Source organism: Aquila chrysaetos, chromosome 6 (genome assembly GCF_900496995.4).
Source record: "Aquila chrysaetos chrysaetos chromosome 6, bAquChr1.4, whole genome shotgun sequence".
In the NCBI taxonomy this organism is placed as follows: domain Eukaryota; kingdom Metazoa; phylum Chordata; class Aves; order Accipitriformes; family Accipitridae; genus Aquila; species Aquila chrysaetos.
In genome coordinates, this window is record NC_044009.1 from 23,532,665 (window position 1) to 23,556,046 (window position 23,382).

The 23,382-nt window shown below is 39.9% G+C and overlaps 1 protein-coding gene and 1 long non-coding RNA gene across 4 annotated transcripts; both read left to right on the forward strand.

Annotated features, from left to right (window-relative positions):
* Nucleotides 1–2,440: 2,440 nt before the first annotated feature.
* LOC121233398 lies at nt 2,441–14,140 on the forward strand. The gene is made up of 3 exons (XR_005932718.1): nt 2,441–2,679; nt 13,401–13,607; nt 13,912–14,140. It is a non-coding gene; the product is annotated as an uncharacterized LOC121233398 (long non-coding RNA).
* A 76-nt stretch (nt 14,141–14,216) lies between these two features.
* KIAA2012 (KIAA2012 ortholog) lies at nt 14,217–22,314 on the forward strand. Of its 3 annotated transcripts, none has more exons than XR_005932717.1 (3): nt 14,217–14,448; nt 14,562–14,690; nt 20,285–22,314. XR_005932717.1 is itself a non-coding variant. In XM_030018983.2 (2 exons), exons 1-2 carry the CDS (start codon nt 16,053–16,055, stop codon nt 18,498–18,500), a joined length of 555 nt encoding a protein of 184 aa, XP_029874843.2. In that variant the 5' UTR covers nt 15,989–16,052; the 3' UTR covers nt 18,501–19,397. The 3 variants fall into 3 exon arrangements, 1 of the variants encoding a protein (XP_029874843.2); XR_005932716.1 differs by lacking the exon at nt 20,285–22,314 and adding an exon at nt 18,228–19,397; XM_030018983.2 differs by lacking the exons at nt 14,217–14,448; nt 14,562–14,690; nt 20,285–22,314 and adding exons at nt 15,989–16,334; nt 18,228–19,397.
* Nucleotides 22,315–23,382: the final 1,068 nt, after the last annotated feature.

Consider the following 23,382-nt stretch of genomic DNA (forward strand, 5'->3'; position numbering starts at 1 on the left):
GGAGAAGGGAGCAGCAAGGCAGCAGAAATAACATGGCCACTAATACCAGTAAGAGCTAAACATCCAGAGCAGCAAGCACACATGCTTTGATTGTATTTCTGATTCTTTCTGCAGCTGGTCAGCTCTGTGACATAAAGTAATTTAAACTTACTACAATACGAAATAAGAAATAAGCCTGCAAAAATAGTAGTGAGAATTCACACAAGGCTTAAGAGCTTCTGAAGGATCAAACAGAAATGAAAAAAAAGAACATAGTCTCCAGGAAGTTTTCTTTTTTGTGTTCTGGTTATCACTGGGAAAAAGATTCACATTTAAAGACTTCTCTCCATTTCGATATTTTTATTACATAGCCTACATCATATACTTTTAGCTTTTCTTAGCATATACTGCTGATTCTGGATACCTGAAGTACACCTCCTGAAGTCTGTATTTCCTATTTAAAGAAGGAACTCTGGCAAAAGGCAGTTTCCTCGCTCTTCCATCTGTGCTTCAGCTTTTAGTGACAATTGCAAGACATGTCAGCAAAACTCTATCTTTCATGCTGCCACCACTGCTTCCTTCTTGCTGTCTCATCAAGGCTGGCCGTTAGCTGTACAGGGCTCTACATGCCAGTATCACATACAACCTGATATGTGACTCCTTCCTCAATTATGATTAAGTCAATATAATCATCCAGCATGGAGGAACTATGCAGGCGTTGCCTCCTTTCTGGAGACAGAAAGATACTGGAGTTTTTCTCCCCCAGGCAAGAAATGAGAAGTGAGATGTGATTTGTGATGAAATTCAGAACCATGCAAAACTTGCCTGGATTCAGATTTCATTACCCCCACACTAGAAAGATTTGGCAAGGTAAGAGATCCTCTGCCAATTAAGGACACACAACATCAAGAATTCAGGAAGTTTCCAGCATGCAGCAAGGTGAGAAGTTGCAGCTTCAGTCAAGTCTTCTGTTGAGATTTGTTCAAGCTCTGAAGTCCTACAGGGTTTTTGCTCACGGGCCAAGAAGCTGCCAAGCAACTACACATGCCCCAACAAAAGTAAATAGACCCATTTCAGCTTTGCAAATGGTCATGGGTAACAGAACAGCTGAGAATGCTGTGTTCCTTCTTGGGCTTGCAATATCAGTCTTACAGTCAAAAATAAGACTGGTGCACACTCTCAGGAGGAAGCTCAGAACAGGATGATAGCAACTCCCCCGCACTAAGGATGCACCATTTTCAACAGTGCTAACAACGCTGTAAGTCTCAACAGCAACTGACGACTTCAGAAAGAATGGTTCACGCCGTTACATTGAATTTGATCCCCACCACATATGAGACTCATAACTACATATTTAGTTGGAATTCACATCTCCCTCAGCCCTTTCCTGACCAACATCCCATGGCACATGAGATTGCCCCTGGTCTATATGCTCTTTTGAGACAAGCTCTGCACATATCCTACGTAAGTCATTAAAGGCTATACACTGCAGGAAGCATAAGCCTTATCTGTTAGATGATCCTTGTGCAACTTTGTCCAGATATTGGGGGGGTGGGATGGACAGACAACGATAGGACAGGACTTCAGGAGGGGAAGATCCTTCTCTACAAGACTTCTTTTATCTGCTTAAAAAATTATGTGAGCTTTTGCAGTAACACACTTCACCGTTGTGCCCTGACAGCAAATTGTACTACCTATATGGCTTTTTACACATTCTTGAAACAATGGCGCTCTCTACTGGTGCCTTAACACCCTATACCACAGGCCAACTCCGCAGAAAAAAAGCACTGAATACCCACAGCAGAATGGCTTGCTTTTTTCAGGGAAATTCCTGCTCCTTCATCTCCAAGCCTGAGGTTCATTCTCTTTAGTAGGTGTCTCCCAAGTACTGTCCTTAAATACATGATAGCATACGTCCATACATTCTGTATGGTATGTCTAAATAGTTTTACGGTTTTAATATTTTGTACCAGCCACGGAAACTGGTTTGCTGCTAGATAACTGTAAAAGTGAGATTTGGTAAATAATTACAAGAAATCATACATTAGCACTATGATTGAAACAATAGACAAAAGTGTAGCCAAGTAATTAACTAGTAGAGGTAGTTACTAATAAGTTTTGCAGTTCTGTGCTCTTATGACTGGATGTTCCTGTACATTAGATAAGAACAATGTTAAAACTGACCATATGTGACTGAAACTATGTTAAGCTCCAAGATCAAAGAACAAGGACGAAGAACAAAGACTTCAAGGTCAGCCAACAGAATTTCAAATGGGTCAGTGGTCGTAAAAGCAGCCCTTTGACTCAAATAGAGGACCATTCCACATGGCCAGACGTAGGCAGTACTATGATAAACAGTTACAAGAACTTTTATGTATATGTATACTGATCTGATTAATATGTAATTAGTTACTCTACATAACCTGTTTGTGCTGAAGCTGTGGCATGCATGTTAGGTGGAATTATCCCCCGTGCATCCAGCACTGCAATAAAGAATGCCTGCTTTCTAAAACTCCAAAACGAGTCTTAGATAGTATTTCTTTACAGGCCGTGAATGTCAGTATCATTTTGGTGACCCAGATGGGACGAGGCTTCTCTGAGACTCGATGGACACAGGATCACAGGACCTCTAGCTGGCACCGAGATTTCTTGAGGAGACCCTTGATCCCCGTTCCCCCAGCTCACAAGCCAAGGACACTGGTAAGATTTTATTCAAAGGCATTCTTCTGTTAACCTGGTTCTGGTATTCTGGTCTGATATTCTGTCTGGTACTCTTACCTGTAAGCCTGACTAAGAGAAGTCAGCAAGGAAGAAATGTAAAAGGATCCTTAAAAATCTGGTATTCTGGCAGAAGTACTTCTCTGATAAAGGGTAGTTGTCTCACTGGTTGAAGACAGAGATACCCAGCTGGTTTGGCTTCTGAGATCTGCTTTATTTGGTATTTTGATTAAGGCTCTGGGATTTGACTATTGATTTTTGACTTGATCTTAGATCGCTGATTAATTCTGCTTGATATTTTGACTCAGGCTCTGATATTTGACTTTCCAATTTTTTATTTCTCTATATTGAAGGTATTGATAATGGGAACAGGGCAATCGAGTGAAATCCCTAAGAAACCACCTTTGGGGTGCATTTTGAAACACTGGAAACAGCTGGGGGTGTTCCAGATGGCAACATGCAGAGAGAAGATTTGATTAAATAGTGTAGTCATTGGTGGCCTCTGTATAAGCTCAATGATGGGGAAAAGTGGCCTGTAAATGGAATGCTAAATTATAACACCATGTTACAACTTATGTTATTTTTGAGACGTGAGCAAAAACAGGATGAAGTTATGTATTGTGATTCGTTCTTTACCTTAAAGAATCATCCTGAGTGGCAAAAAGATTGCAGAATTAATACGCCACCCAGCGATCCTTTTGTGTTATCTTCAGAAAAAGAAAGAAACAAAAAAGTTGACAATAAACTCAAAAGGTGTTCTATGTGTAGTATTGGACAAAGATGTTTAAAGTTATATGAGCAAGAACAGGAGGATGATACTGAAATGATAATTGGACCCCAAAGTGCCCCACCTAGAGCTGTTCCCAGGAATAGTGATGAAAGAGAGCCCATGAGTAGTCCTGTCACAGGGCAAACAAGAGCTAAACAGAGCAAAGTTATTCAAGCTCCTCTTCATCAGGCACTTGGGACTGAGGGTGTGGCAACTATTAAAGTACCCTCTTCTGTTGTAGATTTAAATAATTGGAAAGTAGCAGCTGGGAGCTATCAAGAAAACCCTGATCAAACAGCCCACACTTTTGAAACAATGATTCAGACTCAGGATCCTGATTGGAAAGACATACAAGTAATAATGGATGTACTTTTTGATAGTGCAGACAGAGATATGGTCCGGAGAGCTGCTAGAACCCAAGCAGAAGCACAAGTAGCTTCTAGAGTATTACAAGGAACAGTTGAACAAAATTTTCCATCTGCTGATCCCAGATGGGATGCTAATGATTTGGCTTAGAGAAGACTGTTAGATTAATATCAAAAACGGGTTCTATTCAGAGTTAGAACTGCTATGCCTAAGGCAATTAACATGTCTAAATTATATGAAATTAAACAAGATAGAAATTCAGTGGGAGACTTTTTTCTGAGTAGATTAAAAGATGCTGCTAAGTAATATACTAATCTGGATCCTGAGTCTGAAGAAGGAAAAGCTCAATTGGCTCCTTTATTTATAGGACAATCCTCTGATGATATTAGAAGAAAATTACAAAAATTACAAGGAGCAGATTCTCAAGATTGGGGAAAATTATTAGAAGTTGCTTGGGTGGTATATAGAAATAGATATTAATTACAGAGTAAAATGAATGCAAGGTTAGTGGCTGCTCTAGAAGTAGGAGCTGGTAAGGGACAAGGCAGAGGAGTTACCCTCCGAGGAAGGGGACATGGTCGAGGAATGGGACAAGGGAGAGGAACTGGACTGGGCTCACCAGTGGGATCAAATCAGCCCCAGGGACCAAATCAGTGTGCATACTGTAAACAAGAAAGACACTGGAAATGGGAATGTCCCTTGAGACCTACAGGGTCACAAGTGATCCCATTTCCGACCGCACAACCTCAGCGAGTTCCCCCTTTCTTGGGAAAGTTGAGTGAAAGTATTTGACAGGGACTGGAGGGGAGTCTCCCAGCAGAACCTCTGGGTTACATTTAATCTGGGAGAACAGAAAATTGAATTTTTAGTTGACACTGGAGCCACCTTTTCAGTTTTAAATACCTTAGAGGGGGAGTTAAGTTCTGAAGAAATTAGTGTTGTTGGTGCGACAGGCGAACAAGAGACTAGACCCTTCTTTAAACCTTTGGCAGTGAAATTAGGAAAACAATGAGTCACTCATCAGTTTCTGTATTTGCCAAATTCTCCCAAACCCCTGTTAGGGAGAGACCTACTTGAGAAACTGGAATCAGAAATTAAATTTTAAAATGGAGAGATTAAAATTTTAATTCCAGAAACTAAAAATATCAAAGCAGTGGCTTTGTTGTTACAGGACAGTTACCGAAAGCAGAAGATCATACCAGTCGAAATAGATAATGCTGTAATTCCAGTCATCTGGGCTGGGGAAGTTCCTAGTAAATCCAAAAGAGTAGAACCTGTGAGAATTGATTTAAAGTCAGGATTGAGTCTGGTAGAATTAAACAATACCCCCTAAAACTGGAAAGTTGGAGAGGGTTAGTATCGATAATACAAAAATTTCTGAAGTATAAATTGTTAATAGACTGCAAATCCAAATATAACACCCCAATCTTGCCTGTTAAGAAGGCTAATGGTAAAGATTACAGATTAGTTCAAGACCTCAGAGCGAGAAATCAAATAGTACAAGATATTCATCCAGTAGTAGCGAGACCTTATACTTTATTAACAACCCTAACAGAAAAACAAGAATGGTTCACAGTGTGAGACCTAAAAGATGCCTTTTCCTGTATTCCCTTGGATCCCAATAGTCAAGAACTTTTTGGTTTTGAGTGGGAAAATCATGAGACTGGGAGAAAAGCACAACATACATGGACAGTCTTGCCTCAAGGCTTTAAGAATAGTCCTACCATATTGGGAAATCAATTGGCACAAGAATTATAGATTTGGAAGAAAGACAATAATCAAGGAATCTTGTTGCAATATGTGGATGATCTGTTAATTGCAGCTGAGACAGAAGAACAATGCACAAAGTTAATTATTAGCCTTTTGTACTTTTTGGGAATCAGTAGATATCGAGTGTCAAAAGAGAAAGCCCAAATAACCCAGAAAGAAGTAACTTATTTGGATTTTGAAATCCTAAAGGACAGAGACAATTAGGAACTGAGATAAAAGAGGCAGTTTTTCACCTCCCCGAACCTGAGACTCTAAAAGAGTTGCGAGCATTTCTGGGAATGGTCGGGTGGTGTCGCCTGTGGATTGCAAATTACCACTTGCTGGTCCAACCTTTATACAAGCAGCTCAAAACTTCAAACAATGGGTTTATAGACTGGACTGATGCCGGGAAAGCTGCTTTCAAAGAACTGAAACAGGGTCTAATGGGGGCACCAGCCCTAGGCCTGCCAGATCTCACACAGACATTTGAACTTTTTACTCATGAAAGAAGGGGTATAGCTCTGGGTGTCCTGGCCCAATATCCGGGACAAGTCGGCAAGCTGTGGCCTACTTCTTGAAGCAATTAGATGATGTGAATCTGGGATGGCCTGGCTGTCTGTGAGCTGTTGCTGCAACTGTGCTACTGATCCAAGAAGCTCATAAGTTCACCTTAGGACAAAGAATTAAAGTGTATGTTCCCCATATGGTAATTACTGTGCTAGAACAGAAAGGGGAGGCATTGGTTATCCCCTAGTAGAATGCTGAAATACTAAGTGGTGTTGCTGGAGCAAGATGATGTTTACTTAAAAACTACTATCATTAACCCTGCTGTGTTTTTAACAACTGATCAAGTTGAAAGGAAACTAGAACATGACTGCTTGCAGACAATCGAAGAAGTTTACTCCAGCCGACCGGATCTCCGAGATGCACCACTGGAAGAAATAGATTGGGAACTATATACCAATGGAAGCAGTTTCATCCGTGAAGGAAAACGTCTATCAGGATATGCGGTAACTACTACTGAGAAGGTAATTGAATCGCAAGCTTTGCTTTCGAATGTATCTGCCCAAAAGGCTGAATTGATAGCTCTTACTCGAGCACTGGAACTAAGTCAAGGAAAGCAAGTCAACATTTGGACAGACTCAAAGTATGCTTTTGGAGTAGTTCATGCACATGGAGGGATATGGAAAGAAAGAGGACCATTATCTGCACAAGGAACCACCATTCAGCCTGCAGAACAAATACTGAAATTGTTAGAAGCCATTCAAAAGCCAGCAGCAGTCGCAATAATGCACTGTAAAGCACATCAGTTAGGTAAGACTGTCCCTGAAACAGGTAACCGATTGGCTGATAAAGCTGCTAAAGAGGCTGCAGAAAAAGGCATCCTAGCACTAGTTCCAGAGGAAAGTATAAATTTGCCTAAAGAAGCTCCCAATTATAATGAAAAAGATGAAGAATTAATTATTAAATTGCAGGCTAACAAAAATGAGACAGGATGGGCTGTAACACCGACAGGTCAGATGATAGTCCCACCCACAATAATGAGAGAAATTGCCTGAGCTGAACATAGCAAAGTACACTGGGGAACAGAAAACCTTGTTAAACATTTACAAAAGTGTATTTTGAGTAGAGATATGTAACAAATTATTTGAACAATTGCAAGTAGACATGAAATTTGTATACACAATAATCCCAAACCCAGTAATAAAATCATTTTTGGAATTACTAAACAAGGAAATTCTCCAACAGAATATTGGCAAACTGATTTTACAGAATTGCCTTGAAAAGAAGGATATTGATAAATCCTAGTTCTAGTTGATACCTTTACTGGGTGGCCTGAGGCTTTCCCTTGTCACACCAGCAAAGCAAGAGAAGTAGTTAAAGTCTTACTCAAAGAGGTAATACCAAGATTTGGGGTCCCTGTAGGAATGTCATCTGACAATGGCCCTCATTTTATACCAAAGATTGTAAGACAGTTGAGCAAAGTATTGTCTATAAATTGGAACTATCACACCGAATATAGACCACAAGCAAGTGGGAAAGTAGAAAGAATGAACTATACCCTTAAGCAACAGTTGAGTAAAATTTGCCAGGAAACCTCACTTACATGGGTTAAAGCATTACACATGGCTCTATCAAGAATCAGAGTACAGCCAAAAGGGAAAGGAAATTTAAGTCTCTATGAAATGTTATATGGGAGACCATATCAAGGGTCCTATATTCCAAGTACTTTGAGTGCCTTTGGAGATATGTCTTTAAAAAGTGTTATGATTTCTTTAGGAAATTCTTTACAAGAACTTCATCAGTATGTCTCCACAGCTGGATCCTTAGAATTGAACACAGCAGCGCATCTCTTCCGACCAGGAGATTGGGTATATGTAAAATCATGGACTTCAGAACCACTAGCTGACAAGTGGAAAGGACCATATCAAATCATTTTAACAACATATACAGGAGTAAAGGTCTGGGGGAAAAGGACCTTGGCTTCATTATTCAAGAATAAAGAAAGCATCAACAGGGAATTGGAAGTCTAAAGAAACTGGTCCTTTGAAATAAAAAAAAAAAAAAAAAATCTATAAATAAGTTCCATGCAATGTACCTGGGAGAACAATTGTATAAAGCTTATAATATTGGGATTGCTATTAGGAACATTGTCAGGGGTAGTAATCCTCCTGTGTGTTATATGTTTTAAGTATTTTCTTTTACGTTCTTCCAAACATAAGGAAAATAATAGTAGATGTAAAATTACAGAGGCAGAATCACAAATTGTCATGATAAGAGAATCTGTAGTATAAGATAAACGAAATGAAGCAATTATTGTTAGAGCTACTAATCTTAATACTAGTCATCCCTGTGATTTTGATAAAAGATAATCTAGTTTTGCAATTGATTCAAGGTTTCGCAAAGGTACAAAATTTAACCTCAATAACAGCCTGCCTTCCAATTCCAAAGTCAGCTGAAAATCCAATTCCATGGGGAGTATTGACATTGAATTTAACCAAAACTTGGGAAAAGATGTGGGACAATGAGAATCATTTTAGTAAACTAAATTGGACGGATTTAGAAGGCAATTATTCTTTAAATTTTGAAAGAAGGAATTATAGCATTTTGAATTGTAACATTACCAAACCATCCACCTCATGGGCAAAGGAATTAATTTACAGTCCTTCAGGAGAAACTTGTACAAACACCCCTTGGAGCTGACAATTGCCAAAATCATGGAAACAAGTGCAAAAAGGAGCTTGGGATCATATTCAAAATATTGAATGGTGTTTAGAATTTACTGGGGTTATAGGGTCCTTGTTAGATCCACCCAGAGCCAAGACTATCTATGGAAATTTAGATTGGATTAGACAAACAGAGAAAATCACACATCCTAAATGGAACTGTATGAAGGTTTATACTTGTAATTCCTCTGACCCAGAAATTCAAAGACTTTATCCAGTAGCTAAAGCTCTAAGATGGGGATGTGCTTGTAGAAATTATAGTAGTATTTTAAATGATACTTGGTCCCCTCTTAATAATGGAAGGAAAATTTGGCCTGGGATTGACTGTATTAAAGGACAGGTGGAAAGTTTAGGGTTAACTGTTTGGGTGAGTAGTGATGGTATGTGGTTCACTCACCTTCCCATGAAAGACCAAAGCAATGGACTTTAGGTTTGTTAACTCTATGCCCTCTCTGGAAGAAATCTCCCTTGCAGCCTCAATGGTGGAACCAGGTAAAGCAAGAAGATGATTCTTGGCAATCACCAAGTACTGGAACTAAAATAGGATGGGTATTAGAATCTGTATTTTTACCACCGTTAACAGCTCTTCAAAATAGGATGACTCTTCACAATCTTTCACTCCAAGTAGAAACATTAGCTAACACTACTCAAAGTGGGCTAAATGAACCCAATGTACAAGTACAAGCTACTAGTAAAATGACATTGCAAAATCAGTTAGCTTTAGACTTACTACTATTAAAAGAACACGGAGTATGTGGGTACATTGGATTTTCAAATGATTCATGTTGTATCCACATACCAAATGTGACAGATGATCTAAACCATCAGATAGACAGAATAAAACATGTAGCTTAAAGTAGCAGAGAATTAAAGTCAAGCATAGAAAGTTCTTGGCTAAACAAAATATTTCAAAAATTTGGATTTCCTCTGACTGGATGGTTAGCTGGGCTTTTACAAAAATATAATTGTGATAGTTATCATCATTGTTATAATGTGTTGCTTTTGGCTGTCTTGAACTGTGACACAAGCTATGTTCAAGTGAGACTACTAAAAGAAGTAGCAGCCTCAAACAGAAAGGGGGGAATTGATAGCATACGTCCATACATTCTGTATGGTATGTCTAAATAGTTTTATGGTTTTAATATTTTGTACCAGCCACGGAAACTGGTTTGCTGCTAGATAACTGTAAAAGTGAGATTTGGTAAATAATTACAAGAAATCATACATTAGCACTATGATTGAAACAATAGACAAAAGTGTAGCCAAGTAATTAACTAGTAGAGGTAGTTACTAATAAGTTTTGCAGTTCTGTGCTCTTATGACTGGATGTTCCTGTACATTAGATAAGAACAATGTTAAAACTGACCATATGTGACTGAAACTATGTTAAGCTCCAAGATCAAAGAACAAGGACGAAGAACAAAGACTTCAAGGTCAGCCAACAGAATTTCAAATGGGTCAGTGGTCGTAAAAGCAGCCCTTTGACTCAAATAGAGGACCATTCCACATGGCCAGACGTAGGCAGTACTATGATAAACAGTTACAAGAACTTTTATGTATATGTATACTGATCTGATTAATATGTAATTAGTTACTCTACATAACCTGTTTGTGCTGAAGCTGTGGCATGCATGTTAGGTGGAATTATCCCCCGTGCATCCAGCACTGCAATAAAGAATGCCTGCTTTCTAAAACTCCAAAACGAGTCTTAGATAGTATTTCTTTACAGGCCGTGAATTTCAGTATCATACACATTGGAAAGAATCTTCTAAAGAATTGCTTACTTCTACAGCTTAATCTCTTATACTTTCAGCTGATGCTAGCAAGAAAACTGTCTCCTGGGGCTTTGTCAGGAAGACAGATTGCTGTTTACAGATACCCTTGCCTGTTTTTGTTATTAATTTATCCAACAGTTGAGGTCTAATAATTGACAGCACAACAGTGTTGATCTAGCAGCTTCAGTCTGGCTCATGGGTTACCTGCAAACTTTTAATTTAATTTAAAAAGCAATCCCTTTACTACTGCTGCCTGATATAAGGTTTCAGGAGACCTTTTACTTATCATTTGAAGGCTCAGTACTGGTTCAAAGATTTGGAAGTCCAACTGAACCTCAAACCTTCAATTCTAAAATACTACCTAAAAGCACCTTAAAAGGAGGGAAATCCTGCCCCCCCCCCCCCCCATACTATTGTCACTTTTGCCTCTAGGAAGTCTTTAACCTTAAACCTAAGTTTGGAGAGTTATTTTGGTTTTTTGCTTTGTCCCTCAACTCCCAACTAATTTGAGCATGTAACCACTAGTACTTCTTATTTAATCCTTATTAAGACATGTTAAATAATTTTTTTACTACCCTATACCCTTGAGAAAGAATACATTTGATAGGACTATCAGAAATCTGTAACTCAAGCCAGAAGAGACTGCAACATCAATTCCAAATCTCTCTTGGGGTGAGGGAGTTAAACATAATCTTTTTTTTTTTTTTCCCCAATGTCAAATTTAGAACTAAAGCTATTCTCTCATCCTATGGTTTGGCTACTTATTTACTGAGACCAATGGCACTGAACAACAGCTGCAGCGCAGATGTTCAGCAAGGAAAACTATTCTGCACAAATCTGAGCCTAGCCTAACCTGAACAAGAGTTGATCTTTACTTTTACAGATCCAGACAGGCAAATGGGCAGAAAACATGAATGAACTATTTCACAAATGGAAACCTGCATTGACCATACAACAAACTTTACTAAAGAGATCTAAGTTTACACTGAAACAGCAAGTTTTTAAATTTTAACTTTCATTTCTGAAAACAAGACTCAGACTAGGTTTCCACTTCCTTTGTTTCTATTTTAGTCAGGCATCTTAATTACATTATTGTCTATCACATTGTCTAACACAGTGAAGCATCAGAGTGGAATTTCTCAGCAATCATACCCCAACAATAGAAGCCTCTAAGGCCCATATTCATAGTGAGAAAGGACAGTCATTGCCTCCTATTTATACAGATAGTCAGAAACAGATCCCCTGCCAGAGTCCTCAGATTAAACGTTTGACTGCTGTAGCATGTAAGTGCTTTTAGGGCACTTCGATGAGACCTCTTAAAACTAGGACTGAGAAAAAATAAAAGGCTACATGAAGTTTACTGCTCAGGTGTATATCAATTCATTCAAATTAAACACATAACCATACACTGCAGTCTAGACAGACTCTAGAGAAAAACTAATGAGTTATACAGAACATGTACACAAGGAACAAGCTGCAAGGTGACACCACAGAAAACTTAATCAGATAGTTAAGTTCCACAGGCTCTGTGCTACTTGGATGATAGAAGAAAACTATAAATTAGTCTTAAACAGCCAGTTAAGCCAGGTTTATGACTCTTCAGCATAGTGATATGATGCTAAGTACCAGGGACTCTGGAAACAGGGGAGAATACATATAGTTAACACAGATTGTTCTCTACAACTCTCTCTATAGGCCTGGACAAGCCTTTTAGTATTTATTTACAGTAAGTGCCTAAGGAGAGGGTCTTCAGTGGAATTTATACCAAAATGACCTCAAAGTAGAATCAGTTTTTAAAACAAAATGAAAATAAAACTAAAATATCTAACTAGGATTAAGATTTTTTTGCCTTCTCTCTCACCCTAGTAAGTAAAATAAGATGTTTTCTACAGAACTTGTGTTAAGCTGAATGTAATAGTTATTACATTCCATGCTCAGAATGAACATTTTTCTGTTTTGGAGAGGGGTTTTTTTGGTTGGTTGTGGGTTTTTTTTCCCCACCACCCTAATATTGTGGCAAGAAGAGCAATGCACCATGATAGTGCTAACTCTTTTATACAAAATCCTTACATTCAGGTCACACTTCTCAATCAACTGCCTGCTTTAGACCAATCAACCTAAGACAAGAAGCGAAATAAAGCCTCTCATTTTTCTTTTAATTATTCTATTGATTTACAAATGCACCTCTTGGAGTCATATTCAGGAAATACATTCCAAACAGGACTCCACAGAACACTCAAACAGAATTTAAAGTGTGAAACGTCATTATTTGTAGCTTGATCTTCAGAGAAACTGAGCACTTGGCTGCTGCTAAAGTCACTGGAAGCTATGGATTCACATCACTCTTAAAATAAAAATAAAAATCAGACCATGAGTTCCTAAAATACTTCAAAATCTCTGGATAGTAAGTGTTACAGAAATTAAACTGTAATTATTAAAATATTCACCATTATTAAATATGGAAGGCATCTGCAAATTAGTCTTCGGATCTTCACTGCAGCATAAGAGAGAATGAGACTTGCTTTCCTCGGTAATGAGGAGACAAGTGATCTCCAAAGAGAGTAGCAGCTACCTGCTAGGGTCATTACAATTACGTGAGTTGTTCATTATATAGTATTGACAAATTATTCTGAAGTTTCAGGGCTTACAGATGTGCAAAACATGGTGAGGGGTTAAGGCAGGAGGAAACCAAACCTCAAGATTTTTCTACACCTTCCCAAGTTTTTTGTTTTGTTTTGTTTTTTAAAACTGGAATCAAACCTAAATTTTGACCATTAATTTTATGGTTGCTCTCTCCCATCTCCCAATTTTTTAAAGACAGGATATAGAGCCTGAATCTGGATCAAGAGTTTTGATATCTCCTAGTCATCAGGAAATGCAGAAGGAGACATCTGGAGTAAAAACAAGTAACTCTGAAAAGTAGTATGCAAGAGAAGAAGATACTTCCCAATGAACAGAGAGCAGAAGAAAAAAAAACAAAAAAAAAGCCAACCAAACAAAACAGTTGGCAGCAGCTTTGACACTGTAAGTCTTACGGCAGCAAAACTTCTGCCCCTTTTCCTGGAATGTCTTTGACCAGATATTTATGTCAGAGACTGGTTTCAATCATGGTTCAGACACCAAATGCAACACAGTAAGTGCTGTCTGGCTTGTGGTACAGATTCTGTCTGCTTCATACCATCAGGATACACTTAAGGTGGCAAAACAATCATTCATTTGCAGATGAAATTGTATATAGCCAACTGCTAAGTTACATATATGTACATATAAGTACATACACTACTGATTAATGGTAGAACACCATTCTTCCTTATAACCCCCTCCACAGGGCCAGCAGCACTAAGAAAATACAGCTGGAGTAGCAGAGGACAAGTTCTGGCTCAAAGTATGTTCTGAGATCCCATCTATTTTCCCTCACTGGTCCAGCTACTGGTCTTGGGGTAAAGTGAAACAGCAGGGTCCCAGTGCACAGTAAACAGCCAATCTGGTATTGGAAGGAACTACAGGAGCAGTTATCAACAGCAGATAATAGACAAAAACAAAACTCAACAACCGACATAGAGCAAACAGCAATTCTTTACACATTCAATAGACATTTGTTTAACTTCTGGCATAAACCCTAAATCCTAATTTATAGAGGTATGTAGTATCTTTTCCTCAGCTATTCATCATCAGTGAGTACACAGCACAACTTGAAGTTGTCTTCATGTCTCAGGTTTTCATGCAGAATTTTTAGACCTCGTAGCACCGGAATACATTTCATTTGGGGTGCTCATACAGCAGTGGACTGCAGCAGTTGTGGTGAAGTCCTAGTGTGCAAATCCTGAAGAGATACAAATGTTCTCTTATCAGCAACTCTGATTAGGTAACTAACAAATTGGCACAACAATTTCAGCATTTGCAGTTTGCCGGGAAATTAACTGATACCCCTTATCACCATATATCATAAGCACATACATTTTGACACTTTTTTCCTAGTATGTCGGAGCTGCAGAGACTAAAGTCATGAAGAGCATCAGACAAAAGTTGGTAAAGGTGGATTCAGCGTCCAAAACAGAACAACAACAGTAATAAAGACTGGCAACACCACAAGGCAGAGTGTAACAGGTAAGGTTAATGAACAAAAAGCAGATCTTTTAGCATCTTGCTGAACATAATTGTATGCACCTTTCTAGTTATTTCAGTGGGAGATATAGCAAGGGTATATAAAGGATTAGCATGTAATAGCCAATTTCATCAAAACAGAATGAAAGAGAGGGTCCAGCCAACTTTATTTTTGTGCTTTTGCTTAGTAGTTGCTTACAAGATCAAAGAGCAGGGAAAATTCTTCTATTTAGGGATTATTTTGTAGCTTTTGTGACTGGTAATAATCAACTGTTATTAAAACTAATTTCATTACTATTAAGCCTCAAACAAGATATATCAAGCATTACTAACAAATATTTTAACTACACTTAAGAGTAAGCATAAGGGGATTTTTTTCCTTTTTATTTTGTATCAAAAGTCAAGGATTACAAATCCTATTAACAAGCAGACACAGTGACTAGATTTTTTTCTCTCTGTAGACCGCACCTGTAAAGCAAAAAATTCCCAAGTATGTCTACTAGAGCATGCATTTACAGTAAACATGGTTTGAGGTTATTTAGGCATGCCTGTTTGCATTAGGGTCGTACCTCAAAACAGAAAGTTGGATTTTGTTGGGCCTTACAGCATAGGCAGCACGCTTTCAGAAAGACAGAGAAAACTTGTGCAAAGTTAACTAGCAGGCCTGAGGCAGCACAAAGCTCACAACCCACCTGTCTCATATTGCAGCTTCCCTCTGCTGGACCATGACCTTCTACCATTTGTCCACAGATGAGACTAAGTCAAGTGTGAGCATTTAATCTAGACAGACAGCTGAGAGCCTCAGCCTTTAGAGAGCAGTCAGAGCAGCAGTACCATTGATTAGGACAAGATAATTTATTACAGGTTAAGTTGTCTGCATCGAAGTCTTAACATTTTCCCCCAGTTTTTCTGTCTGAAGTTCACTACAGTCCTGATGACGCATTTGTTGCACCTTTTTGACCATAACAATGAAGATTCAACATAAGATTCTTGGTGTATTTGATTAACTCAGGTGGAGCAGGAAACAGAATAGAGGCAGAAAGACCAGGAATAAAAGTTTTGAGTCACCAAGCTATATCATAGAGGAAACTCTGTTAACTAGAACGAGATTTAGGTGAAAACACAAAACTTTCATCCTATTTCTGATTTGTTCTGACACTTCCCCCACCACAAAAATATTAAATAAATACAAAAATAAACAAATTAACAGAAAAAACAGATTTACCTCTAGACTGAAACATTTGTACTCTGAATGAACAATCACCACAGTATCCACAGCATCCAAAAGCATATCACCCAGATCAACAACGTACTACTTCGACAGTGATTTGGCCGTATTAGGATTGGAAAGCTTTGTGGTTTTCCATGAAAACAAAAAAGAGAAGAGAGCCACAAGGAAGAAGAGGACCCATGCAGAGAACACACAAGGCAAGGCAACCGGAGGCTGACAAGGAGAGGGTGGCTGGCAAGGCAGGTCGCAGCAGCCAGCCCACTCGCCCTCCTCCCAGGAAGGACAAAGCCCTCCCTGACAACCAGCCCCACACAGATGGCTGTGGGCCTACGCCCGGCTCTGGCCACTTGCCTCCAACGGTCACCCCAGCTAGCAACACCCACACAGCAGCAGGCAGGAGCAGTGGGGCTGTGGAGGTGAGAAATGGTGCTTGCGGGTACAGGCAGGGACGTGCGCTGAAGCAACTCCCATGCAACAGGGATACAAAAATGAGAACAGACTTACCCAGCACGTCCTTACCTGCTACTGCAGGAGGGCAGCTCTGCCACTAGCCTCCACCACCACAAGATGGCTGCCTTCTCAGGCTGTCCATGCCCCAGCACTGAGGGAGAAATGGGCCCCCTCTCCTCACAGGCACCGTCCCAGCCCCACAACCCCCTCAGCCTACCCCATCACCACCCCAGCCAGAGGCTTCCCCTCAGAGGGACAGCATGAGGGATTCCCTCCTAGGGTATGGCACAGGAGGCTCCTATCCCCAGCTCTCACTCTGCTGGTCCCACAGCCTCCCAGGGCAGCACCTCCCCACACGCCTTGTGGGGGGCACCTTGGGCTGCCCCGCATCAGACAGAGCTCCCCAACACCCCCAGCTCATTTTTCACCCCAGGCACAGGTGTAGCCAAGCTCAGGTCACCCCACACTCATTTATCCTCATTAGCAACAGGCTTTGTTTTGGTTTTTATTTGCCTGAGCATCATCCACACAGGCAGGTATGGGACAGAGCCATCACTCTTGGAGGCTTTGTTGGCAGATTAACTTGACAAGAGAAAGGAAAGGAGCAGCTCCCACCTGCCATGTCACAGCAGGCCAGGGCAGTGAATACACCATAACAGCCTGGCTGGGGGACACAGGAGCAGCGGGTGAGCCCAAGCCAGCCCGCACTCCAACACACAACCAGCCCACTCCCTCAGATCCTCCCCAAGGACAGGTAAGACATGCTGGTTCCTCACCTAGCCCAGCCGACCTCCTCCTCTGGCCAGGCAGACACAAAGCTGTCCTTCCTACCATTAACTGGAGCTTCCTCTCAGGAAGCCCTAGCAGACATGGAGCCCCCCGCCCAGGCGGGCACACTCTCTCTACTTCGCCCTTTACGCTCCTTCGGTAAGAAGGCTTTCGCTCACCTGCCTCAATCTGACCGGAGATGCTTCCCCCGCCAACCGAAAGAGGCCGCAGCGCACGGAAGGGCCGGCGGAAGAAGCGCGGGGAGCCGGCGGAGGAAGCGCGGGGAGCCGGCGGAGGAAGCGCGGGGAGCCGGCGGAAGAAGCGCGGGGAGCACGCAGCCCCCTGCCCGCCGGTCCCGCTTCCTACTGCGGCGAGACCAGCAAAAGCCGCGATTCCCACGCCGTACATCTCCAAGACCAGTCGCAAAGAAAAGCCGGCGCACAGAAGCGCTCCCCGATGCCTTCTTTTAAAAGCGACAGCACAGACCGAGGTAAAAAGGCTGGTCGGGTATGCTCCAGAGCTGCATCCTAAGTCCCTACAGCTCCTGGAAAAGTTTTCCTCAGTCCTAGTTTAGAACTGGAGAAATACAGACTGTAGCCTTCCCATTTCACCACAGTGATCCTCTAGCTGACCGATCAGCTACCAGACTTTTAGGCTTTTTTAGACTTCAGCTGTTTCCTCAAAGTGTCCTCTTTCCTGGGACTAGATGAAACGCCTGTGCCTGCACCCTCATGTACTACAACTTCAAAACATTTAGAAAAAATACAGAGGAAAACACAAAGCTGGCAGAGGTTCAGAGAATATAGCTTCAGTAGCAACATATTGGGATACTAAATACTAGGAAATTAGCGTAAGAGTCATCAGATATCACAGAGGCCAGTACCTACTGGAAGAAAAAAAAAATAATAGTAAAACATTTACCATGTAGAGAAAACAGGCACCATTGGCCACAGTGAAAGTCCCACGTAAGTAAAATCTACTTTAGTAACTACATAAAGCATCTCTCAAGAATTTTAAATCTCAGTTAACAGATAAGTCACCATTCACAGAATGTCAACTTTAAGTGCATTATTAATTATATTCCTGTTCAGATTCCTCCTGGAAAATGGCAAGAAGAGAAATCTGCACACGAAAAAGTAAGAGCAGAAAAGGCAGAAAGGCTGCAGCTACAAGTGGACAAGAAGAGGAAGGAACAAGAAGAACAGAAATGGAAAAAGAAAGAGCAGCAGGAACAAATGGAAAAAGTGAAGGCAGATCTGGAAAAGGAACAACAGAGGAATGCGGAGAAGATGGAGTTAGTGAGGATAATGTTCTCATTTGAGAAAAGAACATTTGAATGGAATGATGACACAGAACTACTGTAGGCTTTGCTTTTTGTCAACCAGGCACATGCATCCAAACCCATCAGTGTTCCAGCACAAAGAAACATATATATAAACACAAAGCATCATCTGATGTAACAGAAGACTAATAACACATAAGAGTGTAAAGGAGCCAGCAAACCGATCCAGTACTTCCAGGCAAATTCCAAACTAGAGGATAACATCACAGACCTTTTCATCTTTAACATGTGCATACATCAAGTTCCATCTTTTAGCAGCATATTAGATTTTTCCTAAGTTTAGTACTGTGTGTATGTCTACTAATTTAACTTCATTTTAATACTTTCATCCATTTATCTTTACTCTGAATTTTGAGTCTCCTAAAATTACAATTTTCCAACTCATTCATGAAAAATCAGTATCGCCAGTGAATCAAAGTCATTAAATTCAGTTTTTCAACCAATTGTACCTAGCTTATAGCAAGTTCATGAAGATGATATTCCACACTTTCCATACAGCATCAAAACAACTAGTGAGCATTTTCCCTGACAAAAACCTCAGCATGGTTACAACTACACGGTTATAAAGACATTTCATAGCAATGTAGGTTATTCCTTAATGATAAAAGAATTTTATACTACAAAAAAATGCAGTAAGAACACTTTTGCTCTGCTGATATAGCTTTAGGAAAAAAAAAAAAAAATCCCAACAAATACTTAAGGCAAAGCTCTGGGAAACCCACCAGTATCAGGAACAAGCTCTGGTGTAATATAATTATCACATTTCTATTCACCTTTTGAGATGTTCTGCTTACACAACACATTCTGACACCACCTTACTGCTTTGCTGCTATGTTACACTTACTTTTTCATTAAGAATTATATTTACTGGGGAGAACAGCGACCTCCTTGGGTGATATTGAACAGCTGCAGCCTACCTAGAAATGACTGAACACTTTGGAGGGTATCCCCTGGTCACAGGCATTTGTAAGAACCAGATTTGTAGAAGTGGCATCTTTTAATGGTTGAAAAGAAAGGACAAATCTGACTTATAAAGCATTTTTCGATGTTAGTGCCATACCCTCCTTAGGTTTATTTCAGTAGATATTCAAGTCAAACTGTTGGACTGAGAACCCTGAGTTTGGAAATTTTCTTAAATAGCACTCAATGAAACAGAAGACCTTTCATTTGATTATCCTTAACTTACCATTTCCAAAATAATGAGAATATTCCTTCGTTTCATGAACCTCCTTGACTTTCTTTCATGCTCCTTACAGTGTGAATCCTCCTACAAAAATAGCCCATTTTGACCACCATTCTGTTTACATCTAAATCTCAGCCAAAGCTTTCCATTGCCTCCTTGCTTGTTGCATAGCCTGAGTTCTTGTTCTGGGTTTGTGTTCTTGTTCCACAAAAATGCATTCCAATTTTTTCTTCCAGCTCTTGTTCTCTGAACTTTCCTAGCTGTCCCTGTGCTCTCCTCCATCCCTTGTTTCCACATCTTTGTTTCATGTAAAGCACATATCTGTATCCCATAGTCCTCATGTCCTCCTCAAAAGCATGCATGTAAAAATTATAATTCAGGTTTTTTCCCCACTTACAGACAGTATGAAAGAAAGTAGACTATTTTTTTTAATACTAATTTGCAGAACCAACCAGACATATTCTAAGTATCACTAACCAGCACCCATTGTCTCTATTCTAATTTACCTCCCCTTCGCTTTGGCAATCTGCTTAGCTCTTTGGGCTAGAACCAGCTCTTCTTCTGGCAAGAACACACAGCAAACCTAAGGTTGCTATAGCAATTAATAATAATTTACATTTTAGTTTACAGAAACTAGAAGAAGAGTGGAGGCGCCAGGAGGAGGAGGCAGCAAAGAAGTCACAATTACAGAAAGCAGCACAAGAACATATTTGGCAGCAGCAGGAGGATTACAACAGAAAGCTTCTGCAGTTCCAGAAGAAGAGACAGCTAGAGGAACAAGAATGAACAGGTGGTCTACAGAGAGGCTAATGCTTACTTTAGCTGCAGATAATTCATCTGAATGGATGATTTCCAGTGAAGGCATAGATTTAGCCTGTGCATCTGCCATGGCATTCCTGTGACACTAAGTCCCAAATTTGAAGTACCTCAGCTGCTCCTCCTCTATTAATTAGATATGGTAACAATAGTCCTCTCTTCCATAGTCCCTGCAGCCTGAAGAAGAGAAATTCCACAGCCTAGCTACAATGCAACTGTGCAAGATGCTAGCAATAACAGTCATGCTACATCATTTCTTCATGTTTGCACTATGTATCTTTTCTGAAAGCCTGAGTCCCAGTAGCTATGCAGTTTAAAAAAAAAAAAAAAAAGCCTCTACTTCTAACAAATAGTTAGAGGAAGGCTTGAAAACCTAAATGCCAAGCAGATTTAAAAAAAATCCAACTACAATTTAAGACAAACTCATGTGTTTGAGACAATATTAAATACTTATAACATCAGTATTATAACAGTATTTTCTATTTGTAATTGATGAAAAAAAGATTTCCTAAATAGCAAGTATGTGAGCAACTGATAGTTGTTGGTGATCTGCTTCTAAGAGGCAGAAAAATGGAGGCAAAAAGGAACAATGTGGTTAGAGGAGGAACACCAGCAGCTGGTGGAGATGGCAGAAGAACACCTGGAGTGTAAAAGAAGAAACTCTGAGAAGACAAGATATGAGGCTGAGGAGCAGATGAAGAAAGAGGAAGATGGTAGACTAACTCTAGAGGAAGCCAAAACACAAGCAGAGCTTTTAATCAGGTACATAGCTATTAATCAAAGAGTTATTTCTTTTCCTCAGTAATAATAATACATCTTTACACCTAGTGCCAGACTATACAAAAATACTTCCGTAGTCAGTTCTATCAGTGTAGTTAACATTGAAGAGCAGCATCTGTACCTCAGGAGTTAGTTAAGCCGCCTTCAATTCAAACGCCAAGACACAATGCAGTTCTTTTGCTATTTAACCAGTTTTCCAATGATTCCCCAAATTCCATCGACAATTCATGTACATCTTATCTGTATTCTTTAACTGTTTTAAACATTCCCTTACACTACAGAAAGAAACCCAACTAGATTTCCCCGCACATCTGAAACTATAACTACATTTACACAGTCCATTGGAGTAGACTCCAGTATAGCATGCTTCCAGAATTCATTCCTACCAGCACCTCAGAACACAGGAAATGGAAGTCTGCACACCACATACTAAAACACTGCAAATAACATAACAGACCTTCTTAAGGGAAGCCTAGATCAATTTGTCAGGCACAAAGAAGTACTAGGTATAAAAGGATACATGGGACCTACAGCTGAGCAGGAATAACTATCTCCTGCTTGCTCTATTCATACTGTTGCAACAGGAGAACATACTGGCCCACAAGAAGGCATTAGCATAAGCCAACATTTTCTTCCCCAACCCATTCCAAACCTTACTCAAAGCCAGCTCCCGGGGGAAGTCCAATCTCCTGTCCAGGCTCAGTGCCTCAGAAGGCACTGCACGCACTGTGGCAAAGTCAAAGAAACTGCCAGTGAACCAGCAACGAGCTGAGTGTGTAGGTTTCAAGTCAAAGCACCAGCTTTCTAACCCAAGGAGGAATTCTGTTCTATGTCTGCAATCCACTTTATTAACACTGTTTGCAGACAAAGAGCTGATCTGGAACAACATCTGCAACTCCAACAAGCACTACTAATAGAAGCTACCAGACTAGAACACATTCAAGATGCTCGTTGTCCATGGGTGTTTTCTTATTTTCAGCTGCTTGAAAAAACTAGGCCTGAAAACCATACAAAACAATAAATAAATGCTTTGTGCCAGGAATGGGTCATTGTAGTGAGCTCTTTCAGTTCCAGTCTAATTCATTCCAACTTGATTCAAAAGAGGAACAATGTTCTTTTTGGGGATAGGTGCTACTCTCATTCACAAATTATTTTCCCAGACTGCAACAGTAGTCTGTGCATACATCCTACTGGTAGCAAGTAAAAGCATTCATGTTTAATCAGCCAGTAGAAATGAATCCAGACAGACCTCCTGAGGTGCCAGAACACATTTAGTTTATCCTTTGCTGCTTCACCCCAGACTCTTTGGTCCATTTTGTGTTAAGAGAGAGAACAACAGAACTATCAGTTTACAAAAGGTATGAGGACCTCAGTGCTGACTTTTGGAGGAATCCTCCAAACGAATAAATTGCAATAACCATGCTACTGTTTAAGAAAAGGCTAGATTTCAGTACCAGGAAGACAACAACAGAGAAACTATAGCAAGATAAGAAATTTTCTTCCTTGTAAATCAGGTTTATCTTATTTTCTGCTTCTCTAATATTATCTAACATAAGTGTAACATTTGTAAATTCAATTTGTATTGCAGTTCCTGTAGAGAGTCTCCTGTGGAGAAGAGTAATCAATTTTTGCAGTCTCTAAATTGAAGCTGAACTTCATTAAATTAAATATGCATTAAGTACTAGTTCTAAGAGCAAAACAAAACCAGTTTACACTACTTCCAACTTGCACAATTCCTACAGTTCTCTGTATGGTGCCTCAGAAGCTGATCTTCTCATTTAAAAAAATTTACCTGAACAGCAATAATTCAAAAGTGCATACAGAAGATGCACAGATATTGTAGTATTGTATTCTTAAAAATAATTTCCATTTAAAGTAGGAAGTTAAAAACTAGTATACAGTTGTAGTGCTTCTAAAACAATACATGGTTAGTCAAAATTTGCAGCAGACTTCAAGTTTTAGCATTATCTGACATCCTAACTGAAGTCCAACTCCTGCCAACGTTTACACATTTAACTTCAAAAAAAATCTCATTTTGTTGAATTGATGATCATGTAGATATATTTATACTTAAGAGAATACACAAATCCTTTAAACACCAGCTTTAAGAAAATCTGTTGAGACT

Bases quoted from the DNA above. Each gene is read 5' to 3' on its own strand.
- KIAA2012 (XM_030018983.2), top strand. From the start codon at position 16,053: ATGAAAACAAAAAAGAGAAGAGAGCCACAAGGAAGAAGAGGACCCATG. The intron at 16,335-18,227 runs GTGAGAAATGGT...ATTCCTGTTCAG, and splicing joins GGAGCAGTGGGGCTGTGGAG to ATTCCTCCTGGAAAATGGCA.